This window comes from Rhinolophus sinicus, chromosome 2, assembly GCF_057876585.1.
Source record: "Rhinolophus sinicus isolate RSI-liver-muscle chromosome 2, RSI-T2T, whole genome shotgun sequence".
In the NCBI taxonomy this organism is placed as follows: Eukaryota; Metazoa; Chordata; class Mammalia; order Chiroptera; family Rhinolophidae; genus Rhinolophus; species Rhinolophus sinicus.
Window position 1 is genome coordinate 23,213,081 of NC_142502.1, and position 23,006 is coordinate 23,236,086.

Here is a 23,006-nt window from a genome sequence, read left to right on the forward strand (position 1 = left end):
GACCTAATAAAATTTGTTTTACTTATGAAATGGTATATACTGTCATTGACACTGCTCAGTATGTTAAATGTCTTATAAATGGCTAAGTGACTTTTTAAAAAATGTGATGGCTACTGCAGAGCACACCACTACTTTTGTTTGTCTCTTGCCTCTGTGTGCAAGAAATGTGAAAACCCAGTTTGTGACTTACCTCTTGTAATGACTCAAGACATCCATTATTTTTCCTAATAGTATTGTCCCTACTACTAATATTCTCACATTTATTATTCCTTACAGTATTACGTATATTTTTGTAAGCCACTTTATTTTTGGAAGAAGGGTACAAATGATCAAAACAAAAAACCACTCTTCTCATAACTTTCCAATCAGTTGCGCCTAATACGTATAAAACCTGCGCCTGCCAGGTGCCGAGGGGCTCCCCGCCCTCTTCACTTTGCAGAGCTGGCCAGAGAAGGGTGAGAAGGGAGGCCAGTGCGGACCCACTGGTCCCAGGAGCCCCACAAACACAGTACCTTTGCTGAAGGGCCACCCTCTCTGCCACATGCGGTGCTGGCCCCTCAGAGAAGCAGCTGGTGGCGCAGGCACAAGAGCGGGCAGTCCTACGCGCTCACCTCACCCATCCCACACCTCTCATCCACCTCCCCTTAGCTCAGCTCCCTCAGCTTCAGACGCCATTCCTTCCTGAGCCTGTTCCTGTCCCCAGCTCACCTGCTTTCTCTCTCAGCTCTTCTCTCAGGTACTTCTTAGGCTGGCTCCTGTCGCTCAGTCCTTCTGGCCCCACCTGGTCCATGGAGCTTCCCCCCACCCTCACTTGCTCCCAGCCTCACTGGTGAAACCAAGACAGTGAAGTGGGTCTGGATCCCTCCCAACTCTCTGCTGCCTTGTCTTTTCCGAGAGGTCCCCTCCTTGGCTCTAGACTCCTCGGGGTGATGTGCTCCTCATGTGGGCCCAGTGCGGTCTCCACTTAACGCTGAGCAGCACCCACTTTACTTCCTCTTCTCCCCTCCTCCTTCCCACACATCAAACCTGGGAATTAATTTCTGGCAAATATGAAGAGTCCCGTATCTACCTCAGAGGCTACATCTATGGGGAGAGGCAGAGAAAAAAGAGCAACGAATTGAGAAATGACACGTGATACAGATGTGACCACATCATCTTAACCTGCTGCTGGATCACACCACAACCCTGGCAACTACAGGCCAACGAGATCCCTCTCCTAAGGGCTACTTAAGGAATGTCAGTGTAACAACTCAATAGGGAGACTAACAGACTAGTGTACTTTTCTAGGCTTTATTAATGGCATTAGCAATTATAATGGCATCTTGTTTTAATAATAAGAAAAACTCACTCATTGGTAAACTAATCCAATTAATATACTCACATATAAAAATTATAAGAAAATAATATAAGATATTGTGTTATATTCTTAAATATAACAATTATAAGAAAAATACGTATGTACTGATATATCAGAATTATAAGAAAAATAAGCTTATAACAGGTGCCAATTGAAGTAAGGCACACACACTCAATTATGTACATGAGCTTATCTATGAATAAAGATATAACCATATCCGTGTAATTTTATACACATGCACATATCTACTCTAGATGCAATATTATTTCCACAAAGAACAAAGAAAACCCCTGCATATTACTTTCACTTGCTCTAGTGCAAAAAATCCAAAATGCTCTTTCATAGAATTGCTTATGTTCTTATGCTTTCTGCAAACAAAAAACTATAAAACAAAAAGTAGAGAAGATGAGGGCCTTCAATTTATCTGAACCCAAACTAGTCTTCAAAAAGGAGTTAATGGTTTTGTTAACCAAGTTCCTTCACAGTTAAATTTTAACCACGTGACCCATTGTGAACCCCCGTCTTGGCCTTGCTTACAACTGCCACTAAACAACTGTCCTTTATAGGATGCCCTTTCTCATGTCACTCTGAATGTTGGCCAGTTGAATCTGCCACCACCATTTGGAACTCTGACCCCCTTCTCTAAGACCTAAGATCAGGCCCAGTAATCAGCCCTGCCCCTGCTCGGCGTCGATGCATGCATCTTCTGCTGAAAGTGACACAGGATTTTTGAAGCTTACCAGTCTAGCAGGACTTTATTTTTCAGACACTGGAGTAAACAAAATGATGAAAAATATAGAAAATTATACACAAATGAGTATTTGGAAACACAAAATATTGGTAACACTCTGTGCACAGGTGTGATGACAGCAGGCTTTCTTCCAGTTTCTTCTTTTCTGCTCCTGGACTGAATCAGGGAATATCAATACAGTACATTACGACCCTGAATTTCTTCCATCATCACAACTGATCATGAAAATGGTAAAAGTTTGTCATCTGCAAATATTATAGATTTGAGCCAGATTTTTAAAATCAGTACGTGCTGATTAGATTTAACACCAATTTACTAGGTATGACACACCAAAATCCTCTGAATTATAATAAAAATGTCACATATAGGATAATGTGAGTACTTGACTATAGGTCACTAGAGATCTGGACTTCTGCAACATGTATATAGTTATATTCTCAAAACACTTTAACAACCTATGAAGACAAACTTCATCTAGGAAACATTTCAAGGTGATCTGGTCTGTGACTAAGTCAGTTTTCTTAGCAGGTTTATTATATATAAAGAACGAGCCTTCAAATTTTCCAGGATACTAATAAACACTCATTTGGACAAATTAATGGCTTTCTTAAATAGCTGTCATTTAATAAGGACCCTGTTCTAGAAGACATAATAAAAACACCAGGGTTAAACACTTACTATAGAAGAAAGAAAATACATGGGATCGGAAAATCAGCTAATTACGACCAGGGACTGATCAACGCGAGTCACATCAAATGACGTTTTGAACCCCTGATATGTGGCCAGGGCAGAAGTTAGCACAGGGGATGCAAATGGTAAGATCGTAAGCCCCGCCGCATTCCTCTTTCTTTGACTACCTTATATTTTTTCTTGTTGAAAACGAGACCCTTTAAATAACATAAGGTGCCAATTCTAAAAATCTGATTCCCTCTCCTCCCAGGAAATGCTATTGCTGCTGCTGTCTATATTTGGTAACTTCCCTGAACTAATTCTGTCAAGTCTATATTTTTTTGGCATGGGCAGCCACTTAAGTTTCTGTTCAGTTAGCTCAGTGGTCAGCTAATAACTGGACAGAGCAAGAACTTGAGGGTGCTGGATCAGAGAACTACACAGCACTCACCCTGAAGGGAAGGAGGGTCCAAGAGCTCTCAGAACCAAATCACAACCTGTTAAGATGGGAACAGAACCCCAGGTTAAAGTGTATGAGTGTATGTTACATGCATGAGTGTGTGCACACATGTGCATATAGATAACGGCAGGGAAACTGTCCAGTTGTTAAACTGTCCCATTTTTAAAGACTCCAGGAAAGACTTCCTGTCACCCTTCAGTACTATATTCCAATTTTAAAGCATTTTCCTTGCCTCTTCTGAAACACTACAGAACTTGATTTATTACCCTGTCAACACCCTCCCCTTGGCCAGCACAGATATTCAAAGTGTGGCCATAATCAAAACTCCTAAATCCTATTTTTACATGCGATCCCTACTGACCAGCTGAGTTACAGCATGGCACCCCCAAAACGCTGGCCTGCTTCTCTCTCTTGGTGGGCCCCAAATGGTGCCTGGAGACCAAATTCCATAGTGGAGCTGGCCCCCTCCCCTTACCTACGGTTCCCAACGGCCTCAGCTGAAAAGACGAATGACTCTGTTCCTCCCCAGTCTGTCCAACAGGAACATATGGGTGCATGATTAACTGGCAACATGGGTCATGTGCAGACCAGGTATCTGTCAGAGAACACAGCCTATAACTCACTGCTTGCTGTGCAGTATCTTCCAAAAGCTCAACTGAGAGAAACAATTTTTAAGAAAGACTGCACAGATGATGTCACACACCGCTCTACAGCAGAGTTCCAGTGGGCTGGTTTGGCCTGACGTGTGTCTTATTAGACCAGTACGAGGTTTTTTGTTGTTGCTGTGACGTGTAAATCTGAATGCCTTTCGGGTGCATCATGTGTTCTCTGATCACCCAGGCCTCCACCCCAGTAAGGCTCCCACCCCGAACTCACCAAAGGGCTGTGTGTGTGTGTGTGTGTTAGGGCACAACTTCAATGTTTCGACTGTTTACACCTCTGATTTAGGCTTTACTTTCTGCTTCTGCAGAGCCCCAAGGTCTCTCCTGGGTATGCACACAGCCCTGCCCCTGCATGGTCTTCTCAAGCACCGGGAATATATCAGAGTTTTTCAAAGCCCCCTGTGGACATCTCATTCCCACAATATCCTATTCTGTTTGGCCCACTTCTTGTTTGTCCCAACTGGTATCACTGCTGCAGGCAACTGCCATGTTACGCACCTGCTGCAAGTTGTTTTCAACGGACACCCAAGAAGGGGCTGTCACCACTGGATGGTCTCTAGATCAGCTCAAGGAAAGACAAGCTCTTTGAATGAGGCTTTATCAGGGAGCTTCCAAACAAGTCAAATGGTGACAATTCTCTGGGTCTACGGCTTTCGGGGGAGCTTCCCCCTCTAATGACTGGTAGGCTGCTTGTTTTAAAGTGACCACAAAGGGAGAGAAAGAGGGCGCGGCAACAGAGGAAGCTCAAATCAAACAAAATTCATTGTTCTTACTGCAAGTCAGCCATTTCCCTTAAATAAACACTCCTAAGATTATTGGAAGCCTTTGGTTAATTTCTAGATTTCTGAAAAAGTTGATTTTGGTCATTTTGCCAGTGTTTTCATTACCTTTATGGAGAAGCAGACTTCTAGAGGTCCTTACCCTGCCATTCCAGAAGAGCTTCTTAATATAAATGTAAGTTTACATACATTTTTTATAGAAAAGTGATAGGATGATCAATAAAAGCCTTTCAAGAAAGTAATACTCTTAGGATAAAATTCTGGGTAAGAACTGAATAGAAATAAAGAAAAAATGTAAAATATCTGACTTATTTTTAAATGGTCGACAATGGTTATCAAGCTAATATATTTGGACTGTTTAAATACATTTAAATGAAAATGTTTACAATAAACTAGAAACTGTATCCTCTGCGTTTATGTAAACCTTTAAAAAAACAACGATGTGACAACATTAAATGTTTCAAGAAGGACTTCTTTTTTCAAATTCTTCTAGGGGACACACAAGCAAAAAAGTTTGACTACCACCTTCAAATCAGCCTTCTGAAAATTACACTATGATTATGCTGTATACACATTCAGGAACCTCAAAACCCCCAGACTGAAGCCCCAAGTTATTTGGATTTGTTCAGGGAGCTCCACACTTAGGCCTCCTTCAGACTTTCCACCTGATCACCCACCGGCCCACAAGCAAAGCCTCTGCCTCTGCCTCTGCGTCAGCTGTGACCCCCTGGTGGCTGCGTGGCAGAAAGCAGATTAGACGGGGAAGGAGGGGACCCGGACAGTTAGAAGGTTAATTGCAGGCCGCTCGTGCCCCACATCACACCTCAAATTCACTAAGTGTCTGAAAATCATTTCTGGATTAACTGGTGAGTATTATTTTTAACTGAAAACTAAAAAGGTTTTTAAATAATTTTTCTCAACTATTTTGGGACCTTTTGTCTACTAAAAATTTCTAAAAGACACTAGTCCAATACATAAAGTATTTTCTCATTTTGTTTCAATTAGTATAGGAGCCACACTAAGCTCACTTAAGTATATCGATCTGGTTTAGTTTATCCTCCCTTATGTTATTTTAGTGTGTGAGACTGTTCCAAAGTGGGTAGCAAGTTGAGTACATGGTTATTATATTCAGTTAAACGGTTTTTATGCTTAGAGTAGGGTTTAAACACAAGGCTTTTACTCAAACCACTCTATCCAAATAAACATGGAAGCTTCACATGCCCCCCCAAAAAAACAATGAACCCTTAAACTATAACAACTTGGGTTTCTAACATTCTGTCAGTACATTCAGTTTATTCTCCTAGACCCACTCATTTCAGGTGTACAAAACAATGTACTAGACATTTATCATTTATACACTTCACAAAGTGATAATCCCCTCCCCCAATCTACTACCCCTCTGACATCGTATATGGCTGTTACATTTCCACTGTCTCTATTCCTAATGCTGTACTCCACTTCTTGTGACTATTTTATATATATATATGTGTGTGTGTGTGTGTGTGTGTGTATATATATATACACACACACACACACACACACACACACACACGTAATTATAGTTGACATTCATTATTGTTCAGCTTCAGCTTCAGGTGTACAGTGCAGTGATCAGGCATCTATATCATCCCTGAGGTGATCTCCCTAATGAGACAAGTGTCCATCGGTACCCTACAAAATCTTTACATTATTGATCATATTCCCCAAACTGTTTTTCGTATCCCCGTGGTAATCTTGTGGTTACTGACTGTGCTTTCTAACCCCCTCACCTTTCCCGTTATCCCCACCCCCCATCTAGCAACCCTGTTTTTCCTCTATGTCTGAGACTGTTTCTGATTAGTTCATTCATTTATTCTTTTCTTTAGATTCCACATATAAGTGAGATCATATGGTATTTGTCTTTGTCTGACTTATTTCACTTAACATAATGTTCTCTAGGTCCATCTATATTGTTGCAAATGGTAAGATTTCTTTCTTCTTTATGGCTGCGTAATACTCCATTGTATAAATGTACCAATTTCTTAATCCAGTCGCCTACTGATGGGCATTTCGGTTGTTTCCATGTCTTGTCTATCGTGTATAGCGCTGCAATAAACATAAGGGCGCATAAATTTTTTCAAATTAGAGTTTTGGATTTCTCTCGATAGATAGATACCTAGGAGTGGAATTGCTGGGTCATAAGGTAGTTCCATTTTCAGATTTTTGAGATACCTCCATACTGTTTTCCATAGCGGCTGCACCAATCTGCAATCCCACCAACAGTGCACAAGGGATCCCTTTCCTCCACAGCCTCGCCAGCACTAGACACACTGATTTCTTACATTCGATTAAAACCCACCAGCCTACCCAGCCTCAAGCTCAAACTAAACAGAAAGCAACAGACTTCTATTTTACCTATTTTTTATTTCCATGCTGACTCCAACACTCTGATGTTATATCAATATGGACTATAAAGTAGAAACTTTGTATTTTCTTTGTCTAACAGAGGCCATGTCAATATCCAAAAGGACATGGACCCCAAATAAGCCTGGTTTAGGCTGAATATCAGGATGAAGATAATGGTTTCATAGTTTTTCCTGAATGTTTCTTAAAAATACCAAAGTTCCACAGAACAGAAATAAGGTAATCCCTTGGTTCATATTCTACAAACACTTCCTGAGCCCACTTCCAGGTGATCCGCCCCAAGGTCACTTAACTAGTGAATGGACTTCTCTCTTCCCTTCTCACCCAGGACCACAGACCAGTCAAAGAGCATAGATCCAGTTTATAAGGAGAGGCAGTGACCAACGGCATTGTGTAACCAGATCATAATAAGTGGTTCTATGCTTTGGAATAGCATCTTACTCAAAATTATACAACTACTTACTATGATCTGGTTATACAAAAGTTTATTCAAAATGTTCAATACTCATATTAATCCTCAGAATTACTTAAAAACTAGGTATAAGGAAAACCAAATAAAAGACACAAGGGCCTAAACCGAATTACAATATAAAGGTTTCCTGACCCCAATCTTTGCACTCCTTAAAAACAAAGATAGACAATGAAGTAAATCTACTCTAGCGAACAGAACTGCAAAACTAAAAAGGAAAAAAATATGTCATAAGCAAAGGCTTACTTGTCATTCAATGAGAATAAGCAATTTCCCTTGGAAAGAATGTAAAGAAAAACTATGCTGTCAGTATGGAGACTACCAAATTGAGCAGCAGAAAAGGCACTGACATTGAGAAACAGAGCTCAACGTGGCTTGCTTGAATCCCATTTGGGTCAAGGGACTGGGTCAACATGCCACCTCCCAGGACCATTTTGAAGACCACCGTTTTTAAAACCCCAGCACAATGTGGCTAACTTCGTTTCCTCACCTTTGTTTTCCACGTACCTTTTCTGACCTGCTGATCTCCCTGAAAAATACACTCTTTCTGCTCCCCTGCCTTCCCTTCAAAATAAACGTGGGAAAACGCTTTCCACCGATCCCCCCACCCACCCACCCCACCCACCCCCCGGCAGTCACTCTGCTGGGATGTAGGGAGAAAAGACAAGGCCTTTGCCTGGGGGCCACACTATTGGCAGATGCTGTCAGCAACCAACAAGCAAGTTACAGGATCTGTTGCAACAAGGAAAGACTTGTCAAAGGAGAGGCGCGTCGACGTCTTATATAAACCTCAGTAAAAACGAAAACTAGACAAGAATCAGTCACGTGTACTTGGCCCAGCAGTTCAACACCTAAGTACACTCAGCACAGTTTGTTTTATGACTTGTTTTCAAGAGTGTATTTCATAAAATTTCCTACTGCAAAGGAAACTCAAAGTTTAGACCCCACTGATATATTAAACCAGTGATGTCATTATAACTAAACATTCACTCCTTTCCCCATTGCTAACTTGTGAAACACAGATACAAGTTTATAGTATGACCACTCTCAAAGACCCAAAACTGTTCATTTCTAAACTAGAAGGAAAAAATAATATACCATTTATAAAAGAGTTACCAAAAATACTAGAAATTTCTTTTTGCCATAAGAGAATTTGTCATATTACATATAACTCTATTAAAATATGTAAATATAGACAAATGTACATATGATTATATTCCAAATGAATTCTAAATATTAGGTTGGTGCAAAAGTAACTGCAGTTTAAAAGGTTAAAAATAACTACAAAAGCCGCAATTACTTTTGCACCAACCTAACTGGAGTTCCAAATCTGGAGAAAAACATTCCAAATTAATTCTTTAAAAATTCTTCCACGTAATCTTTACATCACATATCTCACAGAATGTTAAAAAATAAGTTATGAAGAAAACTGATTCATTCCAAAGTAAAAAATTCCAAATCTGAACAGCTCAAAGATGAAGTTTACAAATTGTTTTTAATCAACAAAATCCCAAGAAAAGCAATGATTCAATATAAGCATATTGACGCATTTACATACATACACTAATACACATACATACCAAATATCGCATGCCTATAGAAGTTATTCTGAAAAAAAATCCATAGTACAATTTGGTTTACTCACAATTCTTTTTTTAAACAATTTTTTGAGGTAACATTGGTTTATAACATTATGCAAGTTTCAGGTGTGCAACATTATAAATCGATGTCTGCATCTATTATATCATGTTCACCACCAAAAGTCTAGTTTCCATCCCTCACCATACAACTGACCCCCTTTACTTGTTTCACCCTCCCTTTACTCCCCCGTCACCCCACTTCCCCACTGGTAACCACTAATCTGTTTGTTTTTGTTTTGTTTTCTTTGTTCTTTGTTTTCTTTTTCTTTAACCTAAAATAAAATGCAAAATCTAAAAGGGAGGTAGGGAAACAAATTAAAATCATATGTAAGCATTTCAATGCTTTTATGACACTTTAAACTCCCATTTCACTGGACCCTAGAGGAAGGTAAAGAGCAGAAAGCAGAAAGGCCTGAAGTGAATCAAGATACAAACTATGTGAGGCCTGATTACAAGTACAGGCACATACCTGCAAATCATGCAATCTAACAGGCCAAAAGCAAGGCTCTGTTGATCAAATAGTTAAAATCACAGTGGAATCTGCTGTTACGGTGAAACCTGGGGACAGGATGATTCACAGATCACAGCAAAACAATCCTCAAGTCAGCTATACTCACACTGGTGAAAGAACCCTCCCCAAGGCTTCCGCGGTCACAGTGCTTCCCCACTCGGGGTCAGAAAGGCCTTTGCAGAAACTGCAGAAGGGCTCAACTCACTTAAGGAGCTGACTTGCCCTGAGACCAGCAGGCAAGCACAGCAGTCTCTGGGAAAATCCACACAGCAAATGCTCCCAGATCTGCACTGGAAGAGAAACTAAAGGCTCCCTAAAGGAGGCAGAATAAGGATTTTAGGAGAGTTACATTGCTGCAAACTCCCATGGGGGAAAGCAAAGGTCTGCCCTGAGTTCTTCCAACAAATCACAGAGTGCATTTCATCACAAGTTGGGAAGCAGCCACACTACCACATGACAAACTGAAAACCAAAAACCCAGCTAGAAAACACTGAAGCGCTAAATCGTGACACAACTATTTGCTTTTTCCAACAGCTTTACAGTTTGTTTGAAAGGCAGTCACAAACAATATCATGTTATCCTCCCTTTCTACAGATAAGAAAACATTTGGGCTCAGAAAGGTTCACTGGCCTTGCAAAATGGCAGCTCCCAAGCTATTAACCAAATCTCAAATCTCACACTCTTTAGAACAAGCAATGAGTTTGGGAACCTTTTCCAAGTCTCAGACATCTGAGAAGGCACAATGGCTGACCGATCAGCATGATGTACGGGGTGTGAATAAACTCGTGTTTCAGTTGAGTGCTATGTTCTCATTTTATTAACATACAAATGTAATTTCAATCCAAGTGCCAGAATGAGAAAAATGAGAACTTTCTTATGATTCAGCATTTAAGTTTCTTATCACAAGGAGGTTTATGGGCAATTTAGCCTATAAGAGGCCTCAGTTTGCAGCTTGGTTGTTGAGAAGAGGCGATAAGAAAATAATGGGCCTTTATCTATAAGTTTCAAAGTCCTTGGAACTGGCTGGAATAAAACCTGCACGGGATTTAGAAACGTGCAAGAAGCGGAGGATGTTGAGCCCTGGAGCTCAGCTGTCAACTGGACATAGTGGTCAGGGAAGTGAAGGCTCAGGGAGGGTGGCAGGACTTGCACACAGAGTCTCCAAAAGTAAATACCAAAAGGAAACAGAGCTCCACAAGTGTAACAGTGTTATCGTGCACTGATACCCAAACGAACCCAGTCACTAACCTTACGTCACGCCCAAACCACTTACTTTTCCTGCGAACTGTTTCATGCAGCTTTCCTCATTCTCCCCGTCTTCCCCTTCAGGTTCTACTCTATGAGGATGTTGTGTGATCATACAAAACTGTAACATTTTGAACCAATGAGAACATCTTAAACAGAGCAAAAACACAAACCATAAACCTGGGAAAACGTACATCAGGAAGTATCCTGAATATACAGACTGTGCAAATCACTAAGAACCCAAATATCCCATTAGTAAAATGGGCATAAAGAACAAACAGGAAAATAATACAAATGAGCAATACATATAGTAAAAGACACTCACTCACTGATAAGCCCACAAATGCAAATAAAAATAACAAGGGACTGTGCGTTTTTTCATCTGTCTGACTGGCAAAGGTGAAAATGGTCATCAAACTCCATGCTGAGGAATGTAAACAAAGCAGCCCTCCATGCAGGGCCAGCGTTAGCGTAAAAAGGCTGTAACAGACGCTTTGTGGAGCGTGGTTTGGCAACATGAATCAAAGTCTGAAACCCCAGAGGCCTTGTGACCAGTCATCCCACTTCTAGGACTTTAGCCTGAAGAAGATAATCAGTTCCTAGTTGTGAACTGTGATCCATTAAGAACAGCAAGTGTCCACTCAAATGTGCACAATCTCCACAATTTCAAGAGCAGGAAGTCCTATCAAGAGAAGGAATCAGGTCACCCTGAGTGTACAATGTGTGAGCAAGGTGCCTCCTCGCTCTAGCGTTGTTTTACAAATTTAACTTCTATTCAAGTGCCAGAATGATAAGCATGAGGCCTTCTAAAAGTAATTTAAATGGCTCTATTGCTTCCTTGATGTTTTTATACTGAATTTAAGTCCTCTTCATGCACACGTGTGTCACTCAAGATGAATCCAACATCAGTCAGGTAGGATCCAGCTGTGGCGTCGAGTCGGGTACGCCTCCCCGCCCGACACGTACCTTCTCTGTAGGAGGGGAGGTGGCCTTCTGTGGAGCTCACTGTCCTTGTCCTCAAATGCACACTGCAGACTGCTGGGTGTCACTCCTGGTTTTAGGAAGCTCTCAATAAAGAGCACTAGTATCATCATCATTCCTATCGTCAGGAACGGCCTCGTCTTTCTGTGGATTCTATGGGTTCTGCAGCCCCAACACACCTACCACCCAGGAATCTAACCTCATTTGCTTCTATATTGCAAACCATCACCCGCACCTCCAAACCAAAGGCCTATTATAGTGGAACCGTACCACTACAGGGCTACCGTTCCTGCCACGTGTAAGCACTACGCAGTAAGAAGAGACCTGAGGAGCTGAAACCATTTGGAAGAATTCTTGGACCTGCTCCACGTTAGATATGCACATTTTTGCCTCCACTACTGGAGGACACTTCCTATTCTCAATGCCAGGCTCTCCACATGGCTCTGGCAGCACTGTCTGTTCAGTAACAAGCCATCCCAGGCTCAGTCTCTCAGATTACAGACTGCACCTGCTGCCAATCAAAAATAGCCAGAACTTGCTTCTGTCCATTCCCCAGTTTCCACTTCTGCCCAGACACTGAGTTTGTGTTATAACAAAGTTCTACTAAATATTATACGCAAATCATCATCACATTCAGGAGTGCTCATTTAAAAACCTAAAATAGTTTGTGATTCAGTTTCAACATTAATGTTGAAAGACACTCTTGAGATGCTTTAACTTAAAGGGACATAATCTAAAGTATCATCAAAGTGAAGCTTACCCCTAGGGAAAAATATGCATTTTATATTTAGCAAATATCTCCCTTGCTTACATAAGCAATTTGATATCCTGCTAATTTTTGCCTCGAGTCATCCCCTTTACAAGCTCTATAAAGGCATATGCCTTAAGGCTATCTATTTCTAATAAACTTCCAATAAAATGAAAAATAGAAATACTGCGTTATGACACTGTCTTTTGTTATCTGACTATCTGTAATTGCTATTATTGGGGATAATGTGATTTGAGCTGCAATATATTTTGAAGGGGTCCAGAATATGCCACTACGGCCTAAAAATTATTTTGAGCTGAAGGCACTGGAGTTCCTGAAATCTCTCATTTGCCTTAAACAGGACCTCTCAAAATAACTCAATTGTCATAAATCCCCTCCCTAGGAGCAACCAGGCAGGATTGAGTTGTATCACCAGAGATGAGTCTCCACACTACATCTAAACAGACATTGTCACAAAACTATCATAGCTGTCATGTGTTCTCTAAGGACTCATTTATAATATCTTTCCAAAGAGTTATTTGTTTGCCTATAGGTACCCTTCCCCTCCCCTTCTATTAAGAAGTTATTTGTTTTCCCATAAGTCACCCTTCTCCTATTAAGATGATATATAAGCCACAAATTCTAACCCGTGGTGCCTCTGAGTCACATTTTTCTGTGATTAAGTCTGTCTTCCTAATCTATCTTTGGTCAGTTTAATTTGCAGGCCCCCAAATACTGAACCTAAGAGGGTAGATGGTAAGCTTTTCCTCCCTGACAATTTAAATCTATGAAATACACTGTATTATGAGTGTATGTGAGAACCATACTAACTTTCTTATTAATTGCAGTGTAAATAATTATGATTAATGAATAACACTTCCTCTTTAAGTCTTCCTCTTCCCTCACTTTTCTTTAAACTTCCTCTTAATCTTTATTTCTAACTCTTCAATTTTTTTCAAGTATTATCGTCATAAGTATAATTTAGCAGAAATAATTTGTTTTCCCTTTCTACTTCTAATAAATCAGTACAAATAATTATTAAGTATTAAAAATGCTGCCCACTTTTTGCCAGTTTGTAAAAACCTCTCAAGTACAATCAAGCTAAAACATCATGTTGATTAAATAAATCAAGTTGCTATTTCACCAACCACTGAGAACTGGAAGCTCTCTGAAATATACAGAATTAAAACACACACAGTCACTTTGTACAAAACCATGATATTCCCCTCACCAGAGTTTATTGTTTTAAAACTGATTTGATGATAAAAATAAAATGACAAACCAAGATAATTAGTCCAAGCTGGCACAGAGATATACACTTTGTACCAAAGCATGAAAAATAAACCATAGGGACACTCCCCTCCCTCCAGAGAAAAGCCTTTCTGCTCAGATGGGCCCAATCCCTCCTTGGCGTTCGGTTCTCTGAAGTTAACTTCAATTAGCTAGCCCCCCATGGCTCAGAAGCACAGGAATGCTGGTGCCCACAATTAAGACAGACTGCTCACAGCAGCCGTGGGTGCCGGGACGCTATCAGCCTGCTGTGCAGACTGTCCATTCACTGCTTTGCTGAAAAGTCACAATCAAGGATCTGAGGACTGGTTGGACCACAAATCCCTGACTAGCTGTATCAAAAGCAACATTGCCAAAATACCCATTCTGTTAAAATGTACAGTAACTTTACAAGTTTGTCAACCACCTACGATTATTCCCTTCCACAGGTTCAGCTGACCATGCCCCTGCTGACAAACCGCAGGTATGGTTCTGCACTGGCTACAAAGCATCCGTATCTGACTGTCTGGGTCCGCCTGCCGCACCAGTGGTTACCTCACATCAGATACAGACTCCTGGCAGCAACCAGAACCAAGGCTCTTGCCTACCTCCCTCTGCTTGAAACATCCTTCCGCTGTTTTCAGAGCTAACTGCTTCTCTTCCTGCAAGACTCAGCTCAACTGTCCCCTCCTCCAGGAAACAAACTATTTTTTCCACTGAGTATACACAGCACATTACCATGGTTCCCAGTGTTTACATACATGTCTCTGTCCCAGCTTCACCAAGAGCCCATGGGGCTGTACATTCTAACACCTCCAATATAATTCAACATTATGCTTCCAGTCTTAGAAGACAGTAAGCACATACCGTGTTTCCCCGAAAATAAGACCGAGCCGGACCATCAGCTCTAATGCGTCTCTTGGAGGAAAAATTAATATAAGACCCGGTCCTATATTATATTATATTATATTTATTATATTATATTATATTATACCATACCCGGTCTTATATTATAGTAAAATAAGACCGGGTCTTATATTAATTTTTGCTCCAAGAGACGCATTAGAGCTGATGGTCCGGCTCGGTCTTATTTGCGGGGAAACACGGTGACCAATGTTTAGTACATGGATGAGTGCGTAGATGAACAAAACAATGACTAAGCAAACAAATGAACAATGAACTAACAAATGGACTTGCTGCTGGTTGTTTGGAGATGGGAGGGCCTCCATGTAATTCCCCTAACGTCCACCCTGGCTGACCCCTGAAGAACACCCTGAGCTCCTTACCTCCTCTCGGGGACTCTTCAACTCCACATGCTCCTTTCATTTCTCTGTATCTTCACATCCAATCCCCATATTTAATCTAATATTTTACCATCTCAGAAGCTCCTGCTCTTTATTTTATAGCTGCCCTGGGGCAGTACATGTAATAACTTGACTTGCACTTGTTTCTATAAAGTCTCCCAACTAGACCAAAATCCCTGTGGGCCCAATTCTTCTGTCCCTGTGATCCCTAATTCCAGAGCCTAATATACTACCTGGCAAACAATACACACTCACATGTATGAGATGGATAAGTGAATGAATGAAGAAAGGAAGATGTAACAGTTTTCACACTTTGCTTTCTACTTTCTCTCTTTTTTTCTTACTAAATCATCTGATTTTTCCAGGTAAACCATGATTAGAGAGAGGTAATGAGGGAAGAAGATCATTTACAGTTAAATCAAAGCTTATATTAAAAACTTGTATACCGGTCTTTTTCTATAGTAATATTCACAGACCCTTCACCACCGTCTTACTGTCTCTCAGTATCTGTTCTCAACAGCATAATAGTTCGACAAGTTTTGTTATTGGATAAGGTTGAACAAATCACGCAACTTATATAGGCTATTGTTGACAGTGCCCACATCTGTCGGGTCCTGTGCCAAGATTTTTCATATATATTTGTGCTAATCTTTGAAAACACTCCAAAGAGTTGCATTTGGAAAATAGAGGTGAAAAAAGGTTAAATAATTCGCCCCAAAGTCACTTTGCTAGTAAGTTGTGGCACCTCAGTTTACACACAGATCTACTCAAAACACATACTTTTTGACCAGAACTTTAAAAATCCTAGGCCTTACTTAAGCTTAGAATAATGGTACAGACTGAATTTCAAAAGCCTATGCTCTTACCTCTACTCACTATTACTGCTAAAATATCAGTCATCATTATTAGATATTTTGTTGCATTCTTGTTGGCACCAAATCACCAAAGAGCACAGAAGTCCCCAGCAGGGATTCCCCAAAGTATGGCAGCAGCTGCTCCAGGTACTCAACCAAACGAGGCCCTCCTATTGCTGAGACATTATGGGGCACCAGTAATTCTCCAGCATGCCTTTAAAACAACAAGAACTAGGCCATAGGGAAGGGGCACTCTGACTACAGCACGGTCAAACTGGTACAACCTTTTTATAAGACAATCTGTCAGCATGCATTAAAAGTCATATGCATATCCTTTGACATAGCAAGTCCACAGGTAAGAATTCATCCTAAGGAAGTAATTGGATAATGCCCAGAGATGTATGAATAAGAACTGAAATATCAAACAATAGCAGAATGATCAAATTATCCAAGATGCAGACATATGATGGCGTATTATGCAATCATTAAAAATGGTGATGTCGATGAATTGTATTTTGCATTTTTGGGTAAAAGGAGCAAAGCGAGGACCTGGAGATATACGCTGGAGCAATCTCCTCGAAGGGATTCAGCACGAGTAGATGGTAAACATTTCAAGGGGAAAGGGAGGGTTTGTTTAAAATAGTAAATCAGTAAGTTATTTCTAAATTTAAAGAAAACAAAATTGGAGTTGAAGAATAAGTAGGTTCCCTATTGGCTGTTGTCATTTTTCTTTGAAAAAAAATAGAAAGTGACATACCTGTTCATTTACTGCTCTGCTAAAATGTCCGCAAAATATTCTACGTGTAAACAGCAGATTATAAAACACATGACCCTCTCTTTTAAAAAACTGTATGTAGTTTTAAAAGTCTGTAAGACAAAAATTTGAAGGCTACAAGAATATATATCAAAATGTTAACAATGGTGATCTAACTAGTGGGATTATGTGCTTGACTAGAGAGCCAAAAAGAACTTTGCCTGTCTTCTTTCATTATTATTTTTTTCATTTTTTCCACAATGCCCATTTTATGACTGGTAAAATAATGAAATGACGAAGTATTTTTAATTAAATCAATCCCTTAAAAATGCCAAAGAGCTGGGGATCATAATCAATCGGGACATTTTTTCCCCCCAAAGTCTTAAAGTCTTCCTTCAAGTTCTTTAAATTGTTCATTGCTAAAAGCCTGGAGTAAATTCATAGAAGGCTTAAGCTACAAGAGATTTCCTAGTTTTATCTCCTGTTTTCAATTCTTTACAGAATGACACATATTTTTGGACTTACAAGAAAGCTGACAATGAAGGTTTAGTTTCTAGAATTTAACCTCAGGTCCTGTAACAAGTAAGAGAGAAAGAGTAAGGGCTGTGCATAAAACACCATTAGCAGGCACAGAGTAGTTCTTACTGTAACAGACAAAGCACACAAGATGAAGCTTTGATGGATGAGGCAATATTTTCTACCAATGCCCATTACAAAGGTGGATTTCTAAAAGATAAAGTCCAAAAGTAGCAGATATTTTTAAAAACCTGACAAAAGTAATTTCTAGATAAGACAAGAAGAAAATGTCTTCCAAGATCACAATGGTGCTTTACGTACCTTACTCCCTCAATAAATATTCCTGGATTTGAAAATAAACAGCTGGCAAACACTCTTATTTTCCTTCCAATGGATATAACTAATTTAAAATGTAATAAGAATTCAAGTAAACCTAAAAAGAGAACCGATTTAAAATATACTACAAACCTGGGGTTATAAAAAGTGTGTTCAGTGGCTTACGTATGCAGAAAACTACAAATTTTGTTTATAGGGAACAGATGGTGCGCCAATATTTGTACACAGGTGTATGGCATTCTGAACACATTTTGCCATCAAAACAATGTTATAATGGTGGTTAACTCGCAGCCTGGACCACCAAGCCTATTTAGTCGTAGTGAGAACTATTATCCCACACCTGCATTTTTGGGTGAATGGCACTAGAGGTCTAAGTGAAGAAACCCATAATGCTAGGAGCGTAAGAGCTGCTCTCCTACACTGGAAGCCAAAGGCTCCCAGCAAAGAGATGCCAGCCCCAGGTCATACCCTCTTCCTGGGGGCAGCCCATGTCCAAACGACTAGTCAGTGGGGGAGGGGAGGTTTACAGGGTCTCCCCCCATTCCCCCAGGTGAGATAACTCTGCAGGGCCATCCCAGCTCCAGAGCTCAGTTATAACTTCATCACGGTTTAACTCCTCCCTCTGCCCAAGCCTCCTTCCCTCACTACCCCAACTACTAATCATGTCAAGAGCAACCCCAGTAAACCTTCTACAAATAAATCTCCATCACAGAGACTATTTCCAGGATTTAAGACAAATGGTAACACTCAATAAGCTCATTTTATAAGTCAGGCATTGTTTACATATACTGACGGTGCCAAAAAAATGTATGCAAGTGGACACTTTGGTCAACGTTGTTCAAGCAGTAGTTCCCTGTAATCCGAAGTGTCTGGATGCTGATGGTAACCACTTTGAGCACCTCTTGTAATTGCAGAAGTCAACGTGACTTGTATTTATCTTTTGCTATCAGTATATAATGAATATTACAATTTTAATAGTCTTTTCCTTTCTTAAAATGTGTATACATTTTTTGGGCACCATCTTTATATACATCTATATATAATATGCATGAAATATATATTACATATATAACAGAGATAGAAATCTTACTATATATATATGGGTAGGTACTATAATCCCATTTTAAATATGCAGAAACTGAGGCTCAAAGAAGTCAAATGACTTGCCCAAGATCATATGGCAAGCAATTTGAGGAGGCAGGATGTGAATCTAGGTCTACCCGTTGCAAAGCCAATCACTATGTAAACTAAGTCCGACTCCTAGAAAGAGCTGTTGAATGAGTTAAGCAGACTCAGCAGCCGAGGGGTTATGGTGGCAGTCAGGAATAAATGGAGTGGTGAACCATCGTCATCCAGAAAACAGGAATTTATAAAAGGACTTGGGATCCAGGCCCACTGAAAACTAGATACAATGATCAAGGGTTTATATACTTTTAGGCCTAAAGCAAAAAAAGAAAAAAAAAAAATGTGGAGGTCTAATGGAACCAGAATTCCAGAATGAAACTACACAGTTATAATCTCCTGCATGACTAAATCCTAAAAATAATAATTGGCAAATCTTGTCCACCTACATAGAGGGGGTGGCCAGTTAGCTCAGTTGATTAGAGCGTGGTGCTGATAACACCAAGGTTGCCAGTTTGATCCCCACATGGGCCACTGTGAGCTGCACTTTCCTGGAAAAAAAAAAAAGTACTACATACAATATATGCATACAGATGTTTACTACGTAGGAGGAAAATTGTGATTCATCATCTTTTACTCCAATCCCTGCAAAATGCTTCATGACTGGCAAAATAGCAGAAAAAATGGTAAAAACATATACAGACAGTATCTAAAAATACTATTAAATTTCTTATTGGGGTACAAAGTCTTTACAATTAATATTCAAGTTACCCAAGATGCACAACTGTAACTGGTTCAACTTCTTCACCTACAACCACACCATAGCTTCCCCAAGCTTTCCCTAGCTAGCAATCCTCTTTTATAGAATAAGTAGATATCTATGTCTACTGACAAACAGTGAAAAAATAAGAATTAATATTACCCTGCCCTGGTGACCACACTGCCCAGGAACTACAAGACATAAAAACCATTCTATAAACTCCAAATAACTACAAATAAAAATTATTAGCTTCAAGTGAAGTCATTAAGTTTCATTCTTGCAGATGTAGATCACAACTGACTCAAACAGTGAGAACAAACCACTTAAAAGTTCAACAGAACGCAGATCTACTACATCCTTGGAAGAATTGTTTGATTTGTAATATTCATAATCACAAAGTCTAATGTCACAGTTAAGTAAAAAACCGAAATCTACTTAGAAATACTATAATAGTCCCATTAATATCATTTTAAAAATCAAAAACTGGGCCTTATCAGTTGATTGAGAGTTTGCACATATCTGTTGCCCCTGCCTTTAAAAATTCAGCAATGTCAATCCTCCCACCCCATATTATAATGCACAGCTTTAAATGGTAAAACAAAATGCATTTGTAATTTCTTTATCAATTTTGCACACAGCATCCATCTTCAGTTCTCATCAACTGCAGTGAGAGGGTCTTCAAATTAAGGTGGAGCATTCACTGAGACTGCACACCACGTCAGAATCAAGAGATGGGCATCATAAACCTCAGTTGGTACCTTCTCTAATCCTGATTATGGCAATGTTTGGCCCATTTCTTCCCTCTTTCCCCTGTTCAATTAATAAAACAAGCTCCAAATCAGAAATACATAGCTTTACACAGATATATACATAACTACTAAATATACCTGACTCTGCCACTTCCAAGGAGAGTAATACTAGCAACACCATAACCAGATCAACGTTTACAAATGAGGAGACACCACCAGCCTAAGAAAAAAATTTCCTCACACCACCTTAAAACAGTCCAGTCTTCTGAAGAAAGAAGGAAAGAGCCAACTTGACACTTCCATACAGACAAAACATAACAGGATAAGCCACAACCACCGTCAGAACAGGAATGCAAGCTCCACGGGGACCAGGATGTCCTCTCTCGCAATTACCACTGTATCCTTGAATACTTAACACAGTATTTGTAACACTGCAAGTGCTTAATTTTTGGATGAACAAGAGCGATCATTGTCGATCACTTATTTTTCTTGAGGAACTTTACTAAACTCCCCTCTGACTGAGCCTTACAATAACGCTATGAGGGGGCCTATATAATAAATACATTTCTTTTTTTGAATTCTACAGGCGAGGAAATTGAGGCTCAGAAAGACTGACCTTCCCAAGATGCTATCAAGTTGTAAATGCCTGAGCCAGGAGTCTGTCTTCCTTCCCCTCAATCACATCAATACCAAAATGAAGTTTAGAGTTAAGAAAACAAAGAACATGGAGAAGGTAGTGTGGCCAAAAATTGTATTACCAAACATTCACCAATGTGGTAAGTTTGGGAAACTTCCTATTTCCCTGTTACTGACACAGCCAAAGGGCTTAAGGTTCTATTTCTAATAGGCAACACTTCACTGTGGTGTTAAGTGCAGGTGCTCTGTTTAAAAAGTGACATATCTACATAAAGTATTGTCTCAAAAGCTTAAAGCTACAAGTTAAAAGCCAGAAATAAAGATCTCAATCTCCTTCCATTATAACCTATCTGTACTCCCTTCCCTGAAAAATTGCCTGACCAGAGGATTTCAAAGGAACTGTCCAAGTAAGTAAAAAGTGTTTGCACCCTGTAAGGAAAACTATTATCTTTGCAGTGACAAGAGCAATCCTGTCACATTTTCACTATTTCAGTAAGTGCCCCCTCAAAAGGTGCATTCGGGCACTACCTACGACTATTAGGCTTCCTTCTAAAAATGTGAAACAGAATTAAATAGAGGATGATTTTTTTTTTTTTTAAACTCCAGGCTGAGAACGGAAGTCAAATTCAGATTCTCTTCCTTCCTCAAGCGAGCAAGAGAACAGAAGAACGAACACACACACACACACACTCACATACACACACACGCCCTACAGTGAAAAATGTCTCGGGGCCTCTTCACCTGTGGCAATCGACACAGCAAGCCCGGATTTGCTGGGATTGAAGGCTATTCGCCGTGGAGGTGGAGGGGGGGAGAAGTAAGGAGGGTGGGTGAAGGAAGCACAGGGAAGAATGAACTGGTTGCCTAAGTTTTCAATCGGATCATTCTTCTCAACTTGGGCAGCTCCTTCCTCCCTTCCTCCCTTCCTCCCTTCCTTCCTTCCTTCCTCTCTCCCTCCCTCCCTCCCGGCCCGGAGCACACACTCGGCTTTGCCAGCGCGGGCACCACCAGCAGGGCCCGAGGGTAGCGCTGCCGCAGCCGGGCACCCGGGCGCCCCTCGGAGTCTGGGGCGCAGGCTGCCCAGGGCGCGCGACCTGTGCGCGGCGCGAACACTGGGCAGGGGCTGCAGATCTATCGTCGCCGTCAGGCGTGGGGACCGGGAAGGGGCAGCCACGGCGGGGCGGAGGGGCGGGGTGAGCACTTCCTGACTCGCATTGTCCACGCATCGCCCGCGCCACCCAGGGCCCAGCCACCGCGACGACCCCGTCGAGGAGGAAGTTGGCGCTCGCCCCGCCAGCCCCGTCTTACCGTTCTTGGCGTCGCCCGCGGCTGCAGCCCCCGCGGCGGCCGCGGCGTTGGCGGCACCAGTCCCCGCGCCTCCGGTGCCCGTCGCGCCCCCGGTGCCCGGCGCGCCCGCTGCCGCCGCTCCGCAGCCGGCCGCCGCCGCCAGGGCCCCCCCGGCCGACGCGCCCGCCGCGCCCGCCGCTGCCAGGGCCCCGGCTCCATTTTCCTGCTCGTCCCCGCTGCTGTTGGCGCGCTTGTTTTTGCGGCCGCCTTTACTGTTTTTGGGGTTGGGCATCTCGGGAGCGTCCAGGTGTCCGGCGTCAGCGAAGGCGGCTCCCCACGGCGCGGCCGCTCCCGGCAGCCGGCTCCGGGACGGGGAGAATGGAGGGAGTGGGCCGGGGTCTCCTTCAGCGCCCGTCTAGCCGCGCGGCCCGCGCCGCGCCATCCCGGCCGCCGCGCCCTACCCGGCTTCCTGGAGCCGGCGCGCGGCCACCCGAGGCTCGCAGCCGCGCGGGCGCCACGGGCTCGGGGCGCGAGCGAGACGCTCCCGAGCAGGAGGGAAAAGGCGGGTCTCCCGCTTGTTTTGATTCGGCTTCGCTGACACGCTCTGGCCCCGCCCCCCGTCCGTGACGGTACTGGGGATTCGGCCTGGCCGCGCCCACCAGGTGACCTCACAGCGGACGGGCCCTCCCGCGTGACGTCACGCCCGCGCTGAGTCGGCCACCTTCGAGTGACGTCATCCGGGCG

The 23,006-nt window shown here is 41.8% G+C and overlaps 1 protein-coding gene across 1 annotated transcript in view; it reads right to left on the reverse strand.

Moving 5' to 3' along the window:
• HECA (HECA ribonucleoprotein granule regulator) overlaps positions 1-22,700 on the reverse strand; it is a 44,245-nt gene extending 21,545 nt beyond the window's left edge. Inside the window, exon 1 of the mRNA XM_074333640.2 lies at positions 22,284-22,700. Coding sequence (XP_074189741.1) covers positions 22,284-22,554 — 271 coding nt within the window. The 5' untranslated portion in view covers positions 22,555-22,700. The remainder of the gene's footprint in view (positions 1-22,283) is intronic.
• Positions 22,701-23,006: the final 306 nt, after the last annotated feature.